The sequence below is a fragment of the Lissotriton vulgaris genome, chromosome 12, assembly GCF_964263255.1.
Source record: "Lissotriton vulgaris chromosome 12, aLisVul1.2, whole genome shotgun sequence".
Taxonomy (NCBI): domain Eukaryota; kingdom Metazoa; phylum Chordata; class Amphibia; order Caudata; family Salamandridae; genus Lissotriton; species Lissotriton vulgaris.
The window spans coordinates 693,539,639-693,558,455 of NC_141700.1; the positions used below are offsets into that span (position 1 = coordinate 693,539,639).

General features: G+C 41.4%; 1 protein-coding gene across 2 annotated transcripts in view; it reads right to left on the bottom strand.

Annotated features, from left to right (window-relative positions):
* The window catches only part of PLCG2 (phospholipase C gamma 2), a 448,457-nt gene that overhangs the window by 82,567 nt on the left and 347,073 nt on the right, over nt 1–18,817 (bottom strand). For both annotated transcript variants that reach the window (XM_086945888.1, XM_086945889.1), the window contains 3 exons: nt 18,561–18,657; nt 6,769–6,835; nt 3,221–3,378 (listed from right to left, as the gene is read on the bottom strand). In XM_086945888.1, coding sequence (XP_086802014.1) covers nt 3,221–3,378; nt 6,769–6,835; nt 18,561–18,657 — 322 coding nt within the window. The remainder of the gene's footprint in view (nt 1–3,220; nt 3,379–6,768; nt 6,836–18,560; nt 18,658–18,817) is intronic.

Here is an 18,817-nt window from a genome sequence, read left to right on the forward strand (position 1 = left end):
CGTCTGTTTAATATTGAAATAAATAAATTAATTAGAGAGCAGTACCTAACCTACTCCTCTGATAGATATCATAGAATCTCACTATTAAAGAGGAGGAGGACTAGGGTGAAAGTTAAGTTGAGAAAAAAGAGGGAAGATAACATTTGGATCAAACTGAGAGAAGCAGTGTCGAAAGGCCGAGTAAGAACGTTTTGGTCTCTCATCTGGGAGGGATGTGGAGTTAGATCAAGACCACTTCTAGTTGCCATTGAGGAGCATAAATGGGTTGGCTCTATTCAGAACCTATATGCAAGTAATGGAACTGTAATTGATTGTAGTGGACTAAAAGAAGACCTCTCATCGTATGGATCGCCATCCGAAAAAGATATTGTATTGGCCATCAAGGGGATGCGATCCTCCGGGGCGATGGGCCCGGATGAGCTCCCAATTACAGTTTTGAAACAAAATAGTACAATGTGGAGTAAAATCCTTTACCCAGAGTTTAGTTACTGCTATGTGAATAAAACGGTCCTCCTGTCTTGGAAGGGGAGTATATTAGTCCCCCTTTTCAAGAAGGGAGACTGAGATGTTCCACATAACTACTGACAAATTGCACTTTTAGATGCTGTGGGTAAAGTTTTTGCCAAATGCCTCCTGATGCAAATTAATGACTGGGTGGACACGGGTAAAATCTTACCTTTTGAACAAACCGGATTTAGGTCAAAGCATGGAATTTTGGATAATCTTACAGCATTACAGGTAATAAATGAAAAATATGTTAAAGTTAGAGGAGGAAAAGTGTACACAGCATTTATAGACTTCTCCACAGCATTTCATAAAGTAGATTGTCTCTTGCTGTGGAGAAAACTGTCGGACCTTGGCATGCCGGCCATCCTCCTGGAGTTAGTCTGTGCTCTCCATACTGATACTTGGTGTAGAGTCTTGATGGGAGGGGAAAGAGGTGTTTCGCAAGCTATCCCTACAATAAACGGCTTAAAACAAGGATGTTTATTGGCTCCTCAACTATTCTCCTCATATATATCTGACCTCCCTTATGCTCTGTCCTTAAGTGAAGGTATCGCCCCATTACTGGGGGGAAAATCGATTGCCTGCCTACTTTATGCTGACGACATAGTAATATTGGATCTGACACCGAGGGGATTAAATAGTCGTCTGCAGGTATTACATGAATATGCAGAGACCCACTACCTAAAGATAAATGTATCTAAAAGTAAAGTAATGAGTATGCATGGAAGGAAAAAGTTGAAGTATGGTAATTTTGTTTGGTCTGTAGGCGGACAAAAATTGGAACTGGTAAAATCATATGTCTTCCTGGGAAAAACGGTGTGCGGAAATTTAAGTGATAAAGCTCACATAGAAATCAATATCCGTAAAACAATTGCACAGGGGAAAAGTCTAGCTTACCTCTATAGATCCACAGGAAAAAGACACTTTGCACTCCTATTAGAGGTATTTTGTGCTAAAATTGCCCCTTCCCTGTTGTACGGTAGTGACTACTGGACTCAGGAAAATGGGGCTTTCTAAATACAACAGAAGGTAAAATTTTACGGAACCTAGCCTCAGTTAACTCTGCTTGTCCTGTAGCCGTACTCAGGTTGGAATTCGGTTTGCGAAGTAGTTGGGTACAGGGTCTTTCAGGGATAGTGCGATGGGTTACAAGCCTTGTAAAAGGTGATCCTGGTACATTAAGATCTTTTATTCAGAAAGAATTATTAGGAACCTTAAATGAGCAATCATTAATTGTTACAAATTTTAGAATTGCGATTGACTTGCTTCAATTGGATGAATTTATACTTTTTATTTTATCACCTTATCAAGTAAAGGCCATTTTGAAACAGGCCACCTGGAAATTAAGTTTCACTATGGACAGGGAAGCCCGTATTCTAAAGAGAGGCATTCATCCAGCTATTGACTCTTGTGTGATAAATAAAGTACAATTTTATATTACTTGGAACCTCCCCCATGGAGTGCGCCGTTTTTGGCTATTATTGGGGCAGGGTTCACTTCCACTAAATAATGTATTATCTAAATGGTACGGTTCCTCTCCAGTCTGTAATTTGTGTAATAATTTCATCCAGGATGTTACCCATGTGCTCCTCATCTGCCCCGCTCTACTATTATATCGACGTAAATGGATGAGGCCAATCTGTCTACAATTATCCATTTTTTCTGCTTCTGCATTAATAAACGGCATTTATAACCTACCAATGAAATGTTTTGTCATAGGATTTTTAACTTTTTTAAGTGTTTTTTACATATGTATTAAAACTTTATATGGATGTCATGATTATTAATAGTGATTTTATCTGATGTTTTATAATATTTAGTGTATTTGTAAATGATATTTTACTGTTTGAGAATCAATGCTTCATCTTTTTTCTTTTTATGTGGATCTCTTTTGAGTTCCAAAATCATAAAAATAAAAATAAACTTGGAATAAACTTGGATACAAGCATCTAGATTAGAATCCGAAGGCGAATTATGAGAGCATACATGTTAGAAGACATGTTAGACAGACAAAGACCTCTTCAAGGAAACTACCTACATTATGTACATAAATCACTACCTATATTCCTTCATGTGCATTTTTTTATTTTGAATATAACTATACATTAACAATATCCATAGATGGTATGACTCCTTACACTGGCTGAATGCTCCTATCTTCTGGATCTTGATCATCGAATAGACCATCATGGAGGCCATGAAACAGATGTCTACTGAACAGATCTCTCTGTCATGGTTAGACCTATTGCATGCTCCCATTGGTTCATTGGATAAACATCTCATACTGCTTCAATTATTACAAATGCTTTCAGGATTTACATTTCCAGGTAGGAACTCATAAGCCCGCAGCTGCCATGTTCACTCATTCACTTGCCTTTTGGCATGTGCTCTAACTCTAACATAAGGCCCCCTATTTCTAGCGGCCTCCTCCACCTGAGCTCACAAAATGACATCTGCTTTAACTATCTCTTACCTTCTAGTTTAACTATTGTTTGACCACAGTGCCAATTAAAGGTATCTCTGGTAAAAATGCATGCTATGTGCCCCTCAGACACAGTGCCCTATGTAACAATATTATAAAATATATGCAAACAAAACTGAAACAACTGAGATCTGCTATGTCACAACCCTCTATCATGCAGAATTATTGGTACCAGGGAACAACCTGTAAGGCATTTCACAACACACACAGAAACAGAGCATGCTTTTTTACCTGATGTTCCTGTTTCACAGAGATCTCCCAGACACGCTGGTACCACTCGAAGAGCTCTTCCAAAGTGTCTGTCGCTAAATCTATGGGAGGGTCTTCAGGGTCCCTTGGCTCCAGTGTGAAGACATAGGGCATATGCTGCTTCCCGGTTGGGGATTTGGCTAAAATGATTGAAAGAGTTGTCATACTGTTGTGCATTTGGTAATGCTTTCAATTCTCTGTGTTGTACTCAAACATATAAATCGTCCATTCGTGGATCTCAGCCTCTGGTTCATACAAACAAATGCACACCCACGCACAACCACCCACCCACACACACACAATCAGTTCCACATTCATGCCGCTCAAACTCTACTTCATACACCAAGACCAATGTCCAATACTCAGGCTGTATACACTGTTCAGTAAATTCATACTTAGTACAAGGATCATGCTGTTAGCCTTGTGCTTTGCAGAGTAACTCTCACCCTCCACTTCCTAAACTCAGTCAGTACTATGTTATTGATGCATGTCCACCACTTTGTTCACCTATGCTCAGTCGTACTGCTAGGCCACATGCCCTCTGCTTCATAAACGCATGAGCTAAATTCACGTTGACTACATTTTGTATCATACAATCTCACTCTGCCTCTCCACTCCTCAACTTGAGTTGGAGCCCCATGGATAATAACCCTTTCCGCTATGCACTCACACTCAGTCCGACGTTCATGCGATGCATCCTTCATTTCATGCGATCACACTCAGTACTGTGTTTCTACTGCTCATGGCCTGTTTCAGGTACAAATAGTTTTCACTTATGCTGCACACACTTTCATTTGTACAATGACTGAGTATCTACACTCATTATGGTAGATGGTTTCTTTATGCACTCATTCTACCATTTATGATGCACATCATATGTTTGTACTCTAACACTGAGGCCTTCCCTCATGATGTGCACCCTCTACCTCACTCAGTTACACTCAGGAATACATTTGGATTGCCCAAACTCATCGTCCTACATGCTTCTACTCCACAATCTGGATGCCCTCTCTCTTTCTTTCTTTCTTTCTTTTTTTTTTTTCTTTCTTTCTTTCTTTCTTTCTTTCTTTCTTTCTTTCTTTCTTTCTTTCTTTCTTTCTTCCTTTTTCTTTCTTCCTTTCTTCCTCTCCTTTCCATTCTTTCTTGCTCTCTCTGATACACACACATAAAACACACTCGCTTTCAATACCATGCTTGTACTGTAGACTTTCCTTGTAAACTCACTCTCGATCCTATGTCCATGCTACATTACCGCTTAATTTAGTCATGCTCAGTCATCCCTTTATATAGGGACAATGTCTGTTTAACAGGAAATAGCGATGGTCGAAATCCCAGCTTCATTGTGGAGACCCTTTTTGGAGAACATTGAACATTTGTTTGCAGTAAGAATATTCAGTGAACAATCAGCAACCACATATCAAGCTTTGAGGACACCGGCCTATAGGAAACTGTTCCTCTATTTTTATATATCTCTAAACCAAACTTTTCAATCAGGCGTGCAATTCAACTTCACACCAAAAAAGGGTCACAACTGGAGGACATTTTACAAGAGTTGCAAGCTCGGATTTAGCATCCCAGACTCTTGGCCAAAGTACACTTTTCAACAATACTTTCAGAACTCTGAAATAGCCAAAGTGGGACACCCATCTTCCAAATAAATATTTCGCAAAATGTTGTACTGTTTTCCATGCATACGTCTACTAAGTTCACTGATGTAAGAACTTTTAAATAACACTGATATCAGCAAATGAAAATGAAAATACATATTTGTGGCAAATGTCTCTAAAAGTAGCAGTGAGGTCTAAACTGTTTTGGACTTGCAAAATGTGGACTTGTGTTGGCTTACAACAGTGTGTCTAGAGTGGTTTCCATTAGGGATGGAGACAGGATTTCAACAAAACTACATCATCTGCTGCTTTGTCCAGTAGTTCCATGAGAAACAGGGGTGCCAGGTTTGATTGTGGGTGAAGTCAAGAGATATGGAGTCAGATACTCAAAGGAAGAGTTGTTAGAGCATGTACACATCAGAGTCTAATGTCTACTGCAGGCAAGCAGCCAAGGGAAGGGAGAAAGGTGATTGAGTCGAAAGAGCTGCAGCAGGCTTGATAACTTTTGGTGAACTTTTATCTAGTGCATGTCGAAAAGATGGAAAGACAGCATTTTACTTTAGGCTATGAAGTTGGGGTGCTACGAGATGTGATAATGAACATTATCAGTATCGATTGATCCTTATGAGAGTGGAGTTCAGTTCTCCCAGGAAAATGAGCATGGCGGGACATGGTGGAGGAGACACCATGAAAGTCTCATCCATCATGAAACAAAGGTCGTGAAAGTCTTTCATAACCTACAACCGCTTTGCTGTGAGGGCCCAGAAAGTTTTGAAGTCAGAGAAGGAGATGTAGAAGGCAAACTGGTGATATGATCTACCTGTAAATGGCCTGGATACAAGACAGGCCAAGGGTTCTCACCATTAACTCAGCACAGAGAAATAAGTGGCTTTTTAATGAACTGCATTGATGTACATGGTGGATTCCAGCGGTATCAGGGTGGAGAATGGACAAAATCTAATAAGAATGGCTTGCAGAAAGCATACGATATGGTCCACACAGTAAATGCATTTGTTTAATTCACAATATTTATATCCTTTTCAATTTGAGGAAAGTTATATTTCAATTATTTTCATATAAGGTTTTCTTTAAGCATCCCCTATGTCCACAATCAGGATATCCCCTTGTTTTACAGATGGTTTTCACAAAGTGTGTGGGTGGATAACATACATTTAGCTATATCGGTGGATGTTCAATACTAAATAGAATCTTTCTTTTCAATGTTGAAATTATGAGTTTTTTCATGGCTATTGTCGTGTTGCTCCCTGCAGTGCATATAGCTACTCATGCATAGCACACAGTGCCATGCTTACCCAATGAAGGAGTGTGAGAGAGACATGTTTCCCTGTCATACAATGGACAATATAGATGCACAAAATGTTTAACTGAGTTATGATTATTAGCCAGGGGTCTATACGTATTTGCCATTTTGAAATGATTCAGTGAAGTCAGGCCTAATTTATGAAATGAAATGATTACGCACTTGTATAGCGCACAACTACCCGTAGGCATCTCGGCACTTGTACAAATACTGCCGAGGAACCCTTCCTAGCCTTTTCCTGTGAGGGGCCCACTCCTGGGCACCCCCAAGGGGAAGTCAGGCATCCTCAGCGTTGTTGGGGCCGTTGTAGAGATTAAGCAAGCTATTGCCCAGAGGTGCAGAGTGGGACTCATGATTAGAATAGGCACTGAGGCGAGAATTATCAGGTCCGAGGAAATTGAGCCCGAGACCCGCCGAGGCGGGAATTGAACCCTGGTCCCGTCCAGACTACTGCATCAGGGTCTGCCGCCCTAACCATTGAGCCACACTTCTCTACTTACACCACCCATATACAATAGTTAAGCCTCTTGCCCTGATTTGCTGCAAATGCCTTCATATCATCATAAAAAGAGATACAGGTCACCTTCCTGCATAATACTTACAGACATTGTAGTTGATGAGTTCCAGTATGCCTCTGCACATAGATCCCAAAGGATTGTCTTCAATGATCTACAGAAAAAGAATCAGGAATACTCTGAGTTAATTGAATACAAAAGAACAACATTATGCGTATATATTGAATACATAATGCATTCATTACTGCTTAAATGGCACACTTGTATTATTTGACACAATGTATAAACGGGGTCAGTGTCTAAGTACATTAAATATTGAGGGCATTGTAAATACTGTAGAGCATCCAAAAGAAATACATACACATCTTTATCAATTTCTGAAATAATAGAAATAGTGACTTCCATACAATGCTTGCAACCAACTTACACAATGAAGACTTTGGCTCCTATTAGGCTCAGGGTGATGCAGACAGAATTTCAGCTATCTTTACAGTCAAACTAAGTGGAGGTTGGAATTACCCATGGAGTTGTGAGATGGCAATACAGTTGTCCAATGAATTTGCCCAACTTCATTTTGATACAACTTCATTTGTTTTCAACTGCTTTGTGCAAGTGGTCTGAAGCAGCTCCCACAGCTTTCGTTATGCATGAGTTACCTACTTCTACATATCTGCAAAGCCATTGGTTGAGCTTCAGAACATACTTTTCGAAGTATTTCTGTCTGGATGTTGATACCAGCTTCGGGCAGACAGTCCCATAGAGACTTTTCTCAGCACCTACCAAGTATGTTCTAATAATAGTACCTCGAAGTAATGTTATGTGTTTTCGTGCTAATAGTAAGAAACTGCAATACAAAATAGAAGACTCTGTGTTGCAGTCTGTGACTGAACATAACTACCTGTGACTTAATTGATAATAAGCTGAATTGAAGATCAATAATACAGGCTAGGGAAGGATCGCTATAACATGATGAGTGGATTGTTAAAAGGTAACTGCAAGCTATGCAAGAAATCACCAGAACATGTATTATTAAAATATAGTGTCAAGGTAATCCCTTATCTTTATTAATAGAATATAGTGTCAAGATAATCCCTTATCTATCATGTGACTCCTCAATCTGAGTGCAATCTCTTTATCTTTGGCTGGATACGCAGGAGACCCTTGGCTCAAATAAGAAGTGCAGAGAGTAAAAACGTAGAGGGCTTAATTAAAAGAAATGTAGAAACAAATCACTCTCTACAACACTTTAATGGCTGTGCTTAAAGGGTATCATTGAAAGTCGCCCAGTCCCAAGTGGCTGCTGGGACTCTAACATGCAGCTACAAAGAAAGCAGTATTCCTATTATAACATTTTAATCATGTTTTTCAAAAAATCAATAGTACAATTTTCAAATTGTTTGCATTTTATATGACATGACACAAATCGTAACGATAATGCAACATATATAACATATATGACAAAATCTTTTTGAATCAAAATTAAATAACCCAATGCATTTCGGGGCAAAATGCCCTTTCGTCAGGGGTTCTGTGGAGAAAGTCAAATAAAGGAAAACATATTAAACGATGCCGTTGTTGTGGGGTAAAGTGGCATACACACTCTTCATCTAAAATATCTTCCGACTCACTACTAAATATCACCCATCATAATGTCTAATTGATTATAAATACAATTTACCCACTGTATAAATAGTAAAAACAAATAATGAAACGCAACCTAAAGAGGGGTTCAGAGAGGCCGCACAGGCGGGACTTCGGAGCATTCATCAGCGGAAGCGCCTTCAGCATCGCTGGGGCGCTATTACCAATTTCACGGACTGATTTTGCCAAACGCACACTTCAGCATCGCTGGGGCGCTATTACAAATTTCATAGACTGGTTTTGCCACACGCACAGCATTGTGGGGCCGCTGTTGAACACTGTGAAACCAAGGGACTTAACAGCAGCCGCACGCGATAAAGGTTGGCGCAGCAGAGGCACCTATCACTGTGACGCTGCCTGACACTGGCTGCAATGGACAACTTGCGTTAGCGTGTATGCACTGCTCGACTACACAGGTAAAACAAACTTTCTAGAATTGCTAAACAAAGCGTGTTAGTCTTCAGAACTACTACATGATTTTGGACCTACTAACCCTACAGCCTTAGCTCATGCTGACACCGAAACTATTTGTATTTGTGGAGTCACTAACCTTTCGGCCGTTTATGCACATAGTCACCCGCTGCTTGTGTTTGCACTGCTCGACTACACAGGTATAAAAAAACTTTCTAAAATTGCTTAACAAACGTGTTAGTCTTCAGAACTACTACATGATGTTGGACCTACTAACCCTACAGCCTTAGCTCATGCTGACACCAAAACTCTTTGTATTTGCGGAGTCACTAACCTTTCGGCCTTTTATGCACATAGTCACCCACTGCTTCTGATTGAGGTATGGCACAGGGAGCGGCTTCAAAGGGATTTGCTTTGCCCACAGAAGGGGAGAACATTTACACTATCTAATCAGTGTCACACAGCTACTCCTAACAAATGGCACAAGTGGAATGCTGTGACTACCAGAAACTACATGTTACTCCGAGGTGTACATAATAGGTGAACATGGATAGCGAAAAATAGTGCAACTTCCTTCCTATAATCATACTCATTGCACGCTTTGACACAACAACTGGAAGACTGAATATCACCCTGGCACTCATTCTCAGTCCAATTTCACACACAATTCAAGGGACAACTAACCATGGGGAAGAGGAAGACACAACTTGCCAGAACAATATCTAAAACACGGGCACAAAAAAAAAGGCGGATACAGAATAGCCAAGACACCACTGAGCAAATGTTAGCTCACATTTCCGCTTTATCCACCTCTGCTGTTTGTACTGAACAAACTCTGCGCCGTTTGGACCATCTTGCACACAGAAGTGCACGGGGCGCAACATCAAGTACTACAGAGACTCACTCACACAAGAAAATAACAGATATAAATTCCACTTTGCTTGATGTTCACCACCAAAACACACAGGACATACATGTAACATGCAGTATAATAGGGACACCAGTGCAATGTCAACTCCAACAACCACATTTCAATTTACGACGACAAACACAAAGTGTACACAGATCTGTCACTGCTTTCCAATACAACCCACTGACTACATCAACCATACAGATATCAACATTGGCAACATGGACAATGTATGTAACAGGTGCAACGCCCTTAAATGGAAGGCTTAACCGCAAGGACTTTGCTGCTCCTCAGGAAAGGTACATATAACCAACATTCAAGATCCACCACTACTCATTAGACAACTACTCAATGGGACTCATCCACTTTCAAGTCATTTCTTAAATAACATCCGCCGTTACAATACTCTCTTCCAAATGACATCCTTTTGGGCTAATGAAGTAAGGGAAGGTAATTGTATGCCTACCTTTAAAATACATGGACAGTTATATCACTTAATTGGCAGTCTGCTTCCACAGGAAGGCAAGCCTCTGCAGATTCTGCAAATATATTTCCTATCTCAACAACAGCAACTAGACACACGGTCACACATGGTGCCACATTTAAACATACAGCTTATTCATCAACTACAGGACACATTACACACTCATTACACTTACATTTGGTCCATAAAGTACAACTATGAGATGAATTTACAGAATGATGACTTGCACCTCATTATCCAAGCTGATCAACGTCCACCAAATACACATCAAGGGAGGTATAATGCACCATCCACGGATGAGTTTGCTGTTCTTTTAGTAAACGAGAACAAAGGTCCCTGTGACATTATATTACATACTTGGGACGGCCTATTACGGAAAGTTTCAGAATTGCATAGATCATATGATCCTTTACAATACCTCATTCTATTCGCTAAAGGGGAGGATGGGTATTGTCTGAATATATCACAAACCCATTCGGTAAATCACAAAACGGTCACATGCATGCAGTACTATGCCTATACTATTATGGTTAGATCCGGCTGTTTCAATACCTTGCATTATTTCTGCAATCTATTTAATCAATACATTGTGGATATGATGGCAAAGATGATCACGGAAAGACTGGATTTTATCCGTCGTAATCAAACACAACTACGCGCAGAGAACTACATCCATTTAAAGGATGCCGTTAATCACGATCACAACATCAATGCTCTAGATATTGGACAACATGTTATATTACCTGCTACATTCACTGACTCACCCAGGTACATGCACGAAAAGACACAAGATGCCATGACATACGTCAGGCAGTATGGGAGACCCGATTTGTTTATCACATTCACATGCAATCCCGAGTAGCCTGAAATTAAAGATCAGTTATTCACAAAACAAAGATCATGCAATAGGTGAAAGCTCTCATGAAGCTGCTGACCCAAAAAGCTATATTTGGTACAGCGAAAGCTTACATATTTACTATCCAATGTCAATAAAGAGGACTGCCTAACGTACACATCCTATTGTGGCTTGACCAGAAAATACAGCCAGACGAAGTTGATCACATCATATCGGCCGAGCTGCCTGATCCGGTCAATGATCCACTACTATTCGCAACTGTCAAAAAAAAAAAACATGCTCCATGGGCCATGTGGGGATCACAACATTCTTTCTCTCTGTATGAAAAACGGTCATTGTACTAAAAAATAAATACCCACGGGCTCTCACTAATGAGACCAAAACTGGTGTTAATGGTTATCCGGTTTACCTTAGAAGAAGCCCAGAGCATGGTGGGCATACTGTCACAATCTCAGTTAGAGGACAGGAGGTCACTGTCAATAATCAGTGGAAAGGTCCATATTCCCCTGTACTGTGCCGCAGTTTTAATGCACACATTAATATAGAATACTGCCAATCTGTGAAGGCTATAAAATATATTTGCAAATATATTAACAAAGGGTCTGATCAGGCTACTGCTACTATACAAAACAAACAATGAGATAGAAACAAATGTCAATGGCCGTTATATTAGCACCTCCAAGGCCGTGTGGCTGCTTCTTGAGTTTCACATTCATGAAAGGCATCCCACTGTCACACATCTAGCCGTACATCTACCCAATGGACAAAGAGTTTATTTCAATGATAAAATCCTTAGGCACGTAGCACAAAACCCACCTGTGACAACCCTTACTGCGTTCTTCATGTTATGTGGGGGTGACATTTTTGCTAAGACCCTGCTATACCACGAAGTTCCACAATACTATACATGGGCTCATTCAACCTTTACACGGCGGAAACGCGGACAGGAGGTATTAGGCCACCCTGGGGTTAGGAAACACTCTGCTCTTGGTAGGATGTACAGTATTCACCCAAACCAATCTGAGTGCTTCCATTAAAGGCTTCTTTTACAACATGTTCATGGGCTGACAGGATTTCAAAATCTTTTAACTGTTAATGGGCAAATTATGCCAACCTATCAGGCGGCCTGTAAAGAACTCGGTATTATTGAAGACGACGAACATTGGAAGCATACGTTAGCAGATGCTGCACTTTCCGATTCTCCGTCAAAACTACGTGAGTTGTTTGTCACTATTCTGCTATTTTGTCACCCATCGGATCTTATGGTAAGATCATCTATGTGAAGATATACTACACAGTATGCGTCAACTCCCGCATAATAACTCTATGCCAATCACTAATGAAATCATTAACCAGGGACTATTCCAAATTGAAGACACGCTGTATCCATTAAGCGAAAAATCCTTAACTGATTTCAGCCTGCCAGCAACGGTCAGGACAAACCTGCATCCATACCACAATACAGATAACAGGGATAATATCCACAACCTACGTGAATACCTTGCTCAGCACTTGCCCAAATTAGTTCCTGACCAAACACCCGCCTACAACACCATAGTTCATAGTGTAGAGAACAACAAAGGAAAATTATTATTCTTAGACGGCCCCGGGAGGGACTGGAAAAACGTTCTTAATAAACATCATACTAGCTAAGATTCGCTCTTCCGGACTATTGGCTCTTGCTGTAGCCTCTTCTGGAATAGCTGCAACATTGCTCACTGGAGGGAAAACCGCACATTCAACCTTTAAGCTACCTTTAACTGTTTCCCTTGAAAAGGAATCTATATGCTCTATAAGAAAAAACGGACCTTTAGGCACGCTTCTTCAGAATGTGTCTCTTATCATGTGGGACGAATGTACTATGACACACCGTTCACATACAGAGGCAGTCGACAAAACTCTAAAAGACATTCAAAATTCAACGAAAATCATGGGTGGCGTTACTTTTGTGTTTGCTGGTGACTTTTGCCAAACTCTTCCTGTGGTGCCGAGAGGAACGCTTGCTGATATACTGAAAGCATGCTTAAAAGCATCACACCTATAGAACTCTGTACAATCTATCACCTTACGCACTAACATGAGGACGCATTTAGGAGGTGGCGATACACAATTTGCAAATCTTCTACTACAACTGGGTAAAGGAGAAATACCTAACACAAATGGCATAATTAACATACAGGACTTAGGTAAGCCACTCTCTACCTTACATGACCTCATACACCATGTATACCCAGACATTCAGCATATTCTAACAAAGGAATACAAATGGATTTGCGAAAGAGCGATAGTTGTGCCATGAAACTCTACTGTAAACCATATCAATGAACACATCCTACAACAAATCCTGGGAGAAAACAAAATCTATAAATCCATTGATACAGTATTAGATACTCAGGACGCCGTGCATTATCCTCAGGAATTCCTCAACTCACTTAACCCTTCTGAATTTCCCTCTCATACACTCCAAATTAAGGTTGGAATTCCTGTCATGTTATTAAGAAACCTACATCCACCTAATCTCTGCAATGGGACGCGCCTCCAAGTCAAAAGTCTTTTGCCATATGTCATTAAGGCAACTATTCTCTCTGGCCCTGCTGCAGGACAGTTAGCTCATATTCCACGAATACCCATGATCCCTACTGATCTACCTTTTCAATTTAAACAGTTGCAGTTCCCTATTAACATTACGTTTGCTTGCACCATAAACAAATCACAAGGTCAAACATACGAAGTCATTGGGATAGACCTACGAGAGGACTGCTTCACTCATGGCCAGTTATATGTCGCCCTCTCTAGGTCGGGGAAAGTCAAAAAACAATTTATTCTCAATCCAGAGTTTCATGAAACAAGAAATGTAGTATACCATGAAGTTTTACAATATATTTGACTTGCCTATTCAAACTATTGCAGACAATCTTTTTCATACCCGGACAACGTCGGGACGGGCCGCTAGTCCCTATATATAATGATTACTACCCCTAACAAGTTGTTGGAGAACTTTGTGGTGAGTAGCATGATACTCCAGAACACAAGGTTAGAGGTCAAAAGGTGGTAGATTAGTAAAAGTGTTGTTTTGGTTTCCTTGTGGATTAGCTATGATAAGGGTGTTACATTTGTGCTATCTAGATCTCATGCGTTTACTACATTATTTTCAAAGTGATAGAATGACTAAAGTGAATTAGTAAAGGGAAGATGTGAGGTGTTGTTAGGGGTGGTTGACATGTGCATCTGTTAGTTGGATGTAATGGATCAAAGAGGAAGGAGGTTGGAGAGGATGTTTGAGAGTCCACAGGTGGCAGAAATGTTTGGAATGAGTTAGAGAGTTGAGGTACAAGGTGAGGGTGAAAGGGAGAATTAGTTATTTTTTATATTGTTCCCTCCTCCCAATAAGTATAAAGAAATATGTACATGTATGTCAATCAGTTTTTTTAATAAGCACAGCTACTAGTCTCAAAGTGCTAGGGGAGGGTGTGCATGGCTCCTAAGTACTCGCTGAATATTGTTGAAGGCCAAGTGGGTTTAGTGGTCTTCCATGGCCCATCAGGTTACGTGCGGTGCTGGACGCTTATGGTGATTCATCGAAGAGCCAGGTCTTGAGGTCCTTCAGGAACTTGGAGAGAGTTGGTGTCTGGGGAGGTGAAGGGGGAGGGTGTTCCATGCCTTGGCTGCAAGGAAGGAGAAGGAACGACCTCCCGTTCTGGTCTTCCTGATGCGCTGTACCATGGAGAGGGAAAGCTGGGGTGAGTGGAGGGATCTTTGGGGTGCGTGGAACGAGAGGCAGTAGTTCATGTAGCTGGGGCCGGTGTTGTGGAGGACTTTGTGGTCATGGGTGAGAACCTTGAAGGTGATTCTCTTCTCAACAGGGAGCCAGTGTAGTGCCCGCAGGTGTTGGGTGATGTGGCAGTGGTGCGGTAGGTTAAGGACTAGTCTGGCAGCTGAGTTCTGGATGTTCTTGAGTCTGCGGGTGAAGTTATTGTTGATCCCGGCATAGAGTGCGTTGCCGTAGTCCAGTCTGCTGCTGATGAGGGTGATGTTTTTCCTGTGTTCAAGGGGGATCCAGTTGAAAGTCTTACGTAGGAGACGGAGGGTGTGGAAACAGGAAGAGGCGACTGCATTGATCTGGCGGTCCATTTTGAGTTCGGAGTCCAGGATGATTCCAAGGTTGTGTGCATGGTCCATGGATGGGGGTGGGTCTCCAAGAGAGATGGACCACCAGGTGTCATTCTAGGCATCGGGATGAGGGCCTATGATGAGTACTTCGGTTTTGTCTGTGTTCAGATGTAGGCAGATGTTCTTTATCCACTTTGCGACGACCTCCATTCATTTTTGAAAGTTGTGTTTCGAGATATTGAGTTCATTGGATAGTGAGAGGATGAGTTGTGTGTCATCTGCATACAATACGATGTTGAGTCCGTGTGCTCTCATGATGGAAGTGAGAGGGGCCATGCAGATGTTGAACAGGGTGGGGCTGATGGAGGATCCTTGGGAGACTCCGCAGGCAGTTGGTGTGGGCTCCGAGATGAAGGGAGGGAGTCTGACCTGTTGCGTTCTGCCAGAGAGGAATGAGGGGATCCAGTTGAGGGCATTGTTTCGGATTCTTGCATTGTGGAGTCTGCGTGCTAGGGTGTGGTGTGAAACTGTATTGAAGGCCGCGGAAAGGTCCAAGAGGATGAGGGTCACAGTCTCTCCTCTCTGGAGCAGTAGGGGATGTCGTCTGTCGCGGCGATGAGGGTAGTCTCTGTGCTGTGGTTCTTCCTGAAGCCTGATAGGGAGGAGTCGAGGATGTAGTTCTCAATGATGAAGAAGGCGAGTTGGCTGTTGACAGCTTCTTCAATTACTTTCGCCAGAGGTAGGGAGATCAGTCTGAAGTTCTTAAGGTCGGTGAGGTCCGCTGAGGGTTTCTTTAGGAGAAGGTTGATCTCGGCGTGTTTCCAGTCATCGGTGAAGGAGGCGGTCTCGAAGGATCAGTTGATGATTCTTTGTAGCTCGGGCGATGGTGTCTGTGGCTCTGTGGTAGAGGTGGTGGGGGCAGAGGTCCATGGGGTCCTCATGGTCTTTAGGGTGTCTTCGAAGCTGAGTGTGGTCCAGCTGTCCAGTGTCGGCTGTGTGGTGCAGGAAGCGGTGGGTTTGGTTTCCTTGTGGAGGTTGTCAAAGTTGTTGTAGATGGTCTTGGTCTGGATTCTCTGAGTTCAGTGGGTGAAGTGGACGCAGTGGTGGTCTGTCCATGGGAGTTTGAAGGTGTGGCTGAAGGAGATGGAGTTTCCTGCTGTGAATATAGGGTTCAGGGTGTGTGCTGCTGTATGCGTTGGTCCTGGCACGATCTAATTGAGTCAGATGATGTGGAGGTTTTCCAGGAGGGAGATGGTGTTGGGTTCTTGGCGGCTGTTGAGGTGGAAGTTGAGGTCTCCCAGCAAAATATAGTCAGTGGAGGTGATGGCATGCGGGTTGACTATGTCGCTAATGGATTTGGAGAAGGGTGTGCGGGGGTTGGATGTCGGCAGATGAGGGTGCCACCTAGACCCATCAGTGTAGGTGCTCAGGCGGAGGGTGGCCTTGTGGGCGATGGCGATGCCACCTCCCGTGCAGTTTGGGTGGTCCTGTTAGGTGATTTTGTATCCTTCGGCGATGGTGATAGCAATGTCACGAGGTGGTGCTTGTCCAGGTTTCGGTGAGAAAGGTGGCGTCGGGAGATGTGCTATCGACGAGGTCCCAGATTTCCATGGTGTGTCTGTGAGGGGAGCGGGCATTGAGGAGGATGCTTTGGAGAGTTTATGCTGCAGTGGGGATGTTGCGGGTCGGCGAAGGTGGGTCCTGGGTTTTGGCGAAGTGTAATGAGTGGAGGCAATTTCAGCATGTGAAAGGACCGTGGGTGTCAAGAGGTGAGGAGAGCTTGCCCTTGTTATTCTTGCCGCCGTTGAGTGTGTGGAGACCCGCTGAGCTGTAGCATTGGTATTATAGAGGACCAGGGTTCCTGGCTACATGTATAGATATGTACCCACACCTATAAGTATATTGTGACATACATTTCACACAGAAACACATTTTAGTTATTAGATTGTATGTACAAGGAATACCCCTGTCTATATGTACACCCATATGTACATACATGTAGTAATTTTTAAATGGTCAGACATTCACATGTGTTGTGCACAAATGCACAGACTGTAATTTTTTTGTAGATTATTTCTTTCATTTTTCATCTATTTTTATGTAACTTCTTATAAAAGGAAGTACCATCTCATGTCCATAGAAAGAAGTATATAGCCAGCCTAATTAAATACATGTCATCATGTTTCAATATGTAAACAATGGCAATCATTTGTGTTAAATATGTCACTAAATTGTTCTACACATACAGGTATATGTATTTATCCCTAATTTTTGGATGTGGTTTGCCAAGATACTGCTTTTTCTCAATGAACCTCGAGTTAGAAAGATTGTTTTTATTGTTTTGAGTTGATTAGGTACCCATATTCTCCTGAAGTACTGTTTGATTACCAAATAAATGAGTGGTTATACATCAAGTTTTATTAGTAAAGTTTATAATTGCAGAAATTGTGAAATTGTAGGATTTTTAAAAAGGATGCATATAGAGAGATAACTAATAATGTGCCAATATTTTTATATTCGAAGGAGAAAATAGTCTAAATAAACACTACTTATCTAAAATTTTCTAATCACAAATTCTGATGTGTGTGCTAGTTGCTGTTAAGCCTATGTGACATCTCTCTTCTCACTCCCAGTGACCAACTGGCTTATGGGTATTATGGGAAAAAGCATGCAGGAATTCCATCGGTGATGGGTTGGGATATGGTGCAGTGATGGATTGCCTCTCCTGTTTGTAGTTTAAGAACCAGGTTTCACTGCTAGTACAAGGGATTAGATTTACCATACATGTGTCGAGCACAGGAAACATAACTTTACAAATACCTTCTGAAAGAAAATGACAGGTATTATCAGAGGTAAGGTTAATGTTTGCAATACAGATAGCAACAATATGTCATATTGTACTTAAAATTACAGGCAATGTTATAGATAAATAAATATAGGTACTAGCAAAGTTCAGGTAACGTTAAACATAACATGACAAGTAATATTGCAGGTGAGACTACATATAACTTAAGTGACACTACAGGTAATAATATAGCTAACAATGCAGATAAAATGCACAAATCTTGTAGGTACCAGCCCAGTTTAAACTATGTAAACAATTACAGAAAATATTTTACGTAGTGTTGCAGGTAACATTACAGTTAATATTTAAAGCAGCATTAAATTTAAACATTACAGTTAAATTGAGTTCCATTATCCACCCTACACGCTAAGCATATAAAGACTGAGTCAAATTTATGACTTCAAGTGAGAAACTTGTAACACAGACAGAAAGGCAGGAAATTAACAATTCTTTCTACATTGTGTTAATTTGGAGCCACTTTTAAAAAAGAAACACATCTTTACTGATTTTCCTACCCTGCCTAAGTGAACAATAAAGGAAGCCTGATTACTTACATGGTGCGTAATGTATGAGAAGCTTAGTTCAGCCATGGAGAGATTGTATATCTCTTTAAAATGCTTACCTGGCATCCAGTTATCTCAGGGCTATTTTCTGATATGTCCTCAACATAGTTGGATGGGAAATAGTGCTGCACTTTGTCTCTATAGTCCCCTTTCCACCTGAACAAAAAGACCATAGTAAGAAAGGAGATGCAAAACATGCCAAATGCGTGGAATTTGTTAAATCTCTTTCAAGTGTAATATTACTCTACCGAAACACATTTCTATCTGTGAATGTGCACAGCACATGCGTGGCAGTTCCAAAGAATATATGTACTTC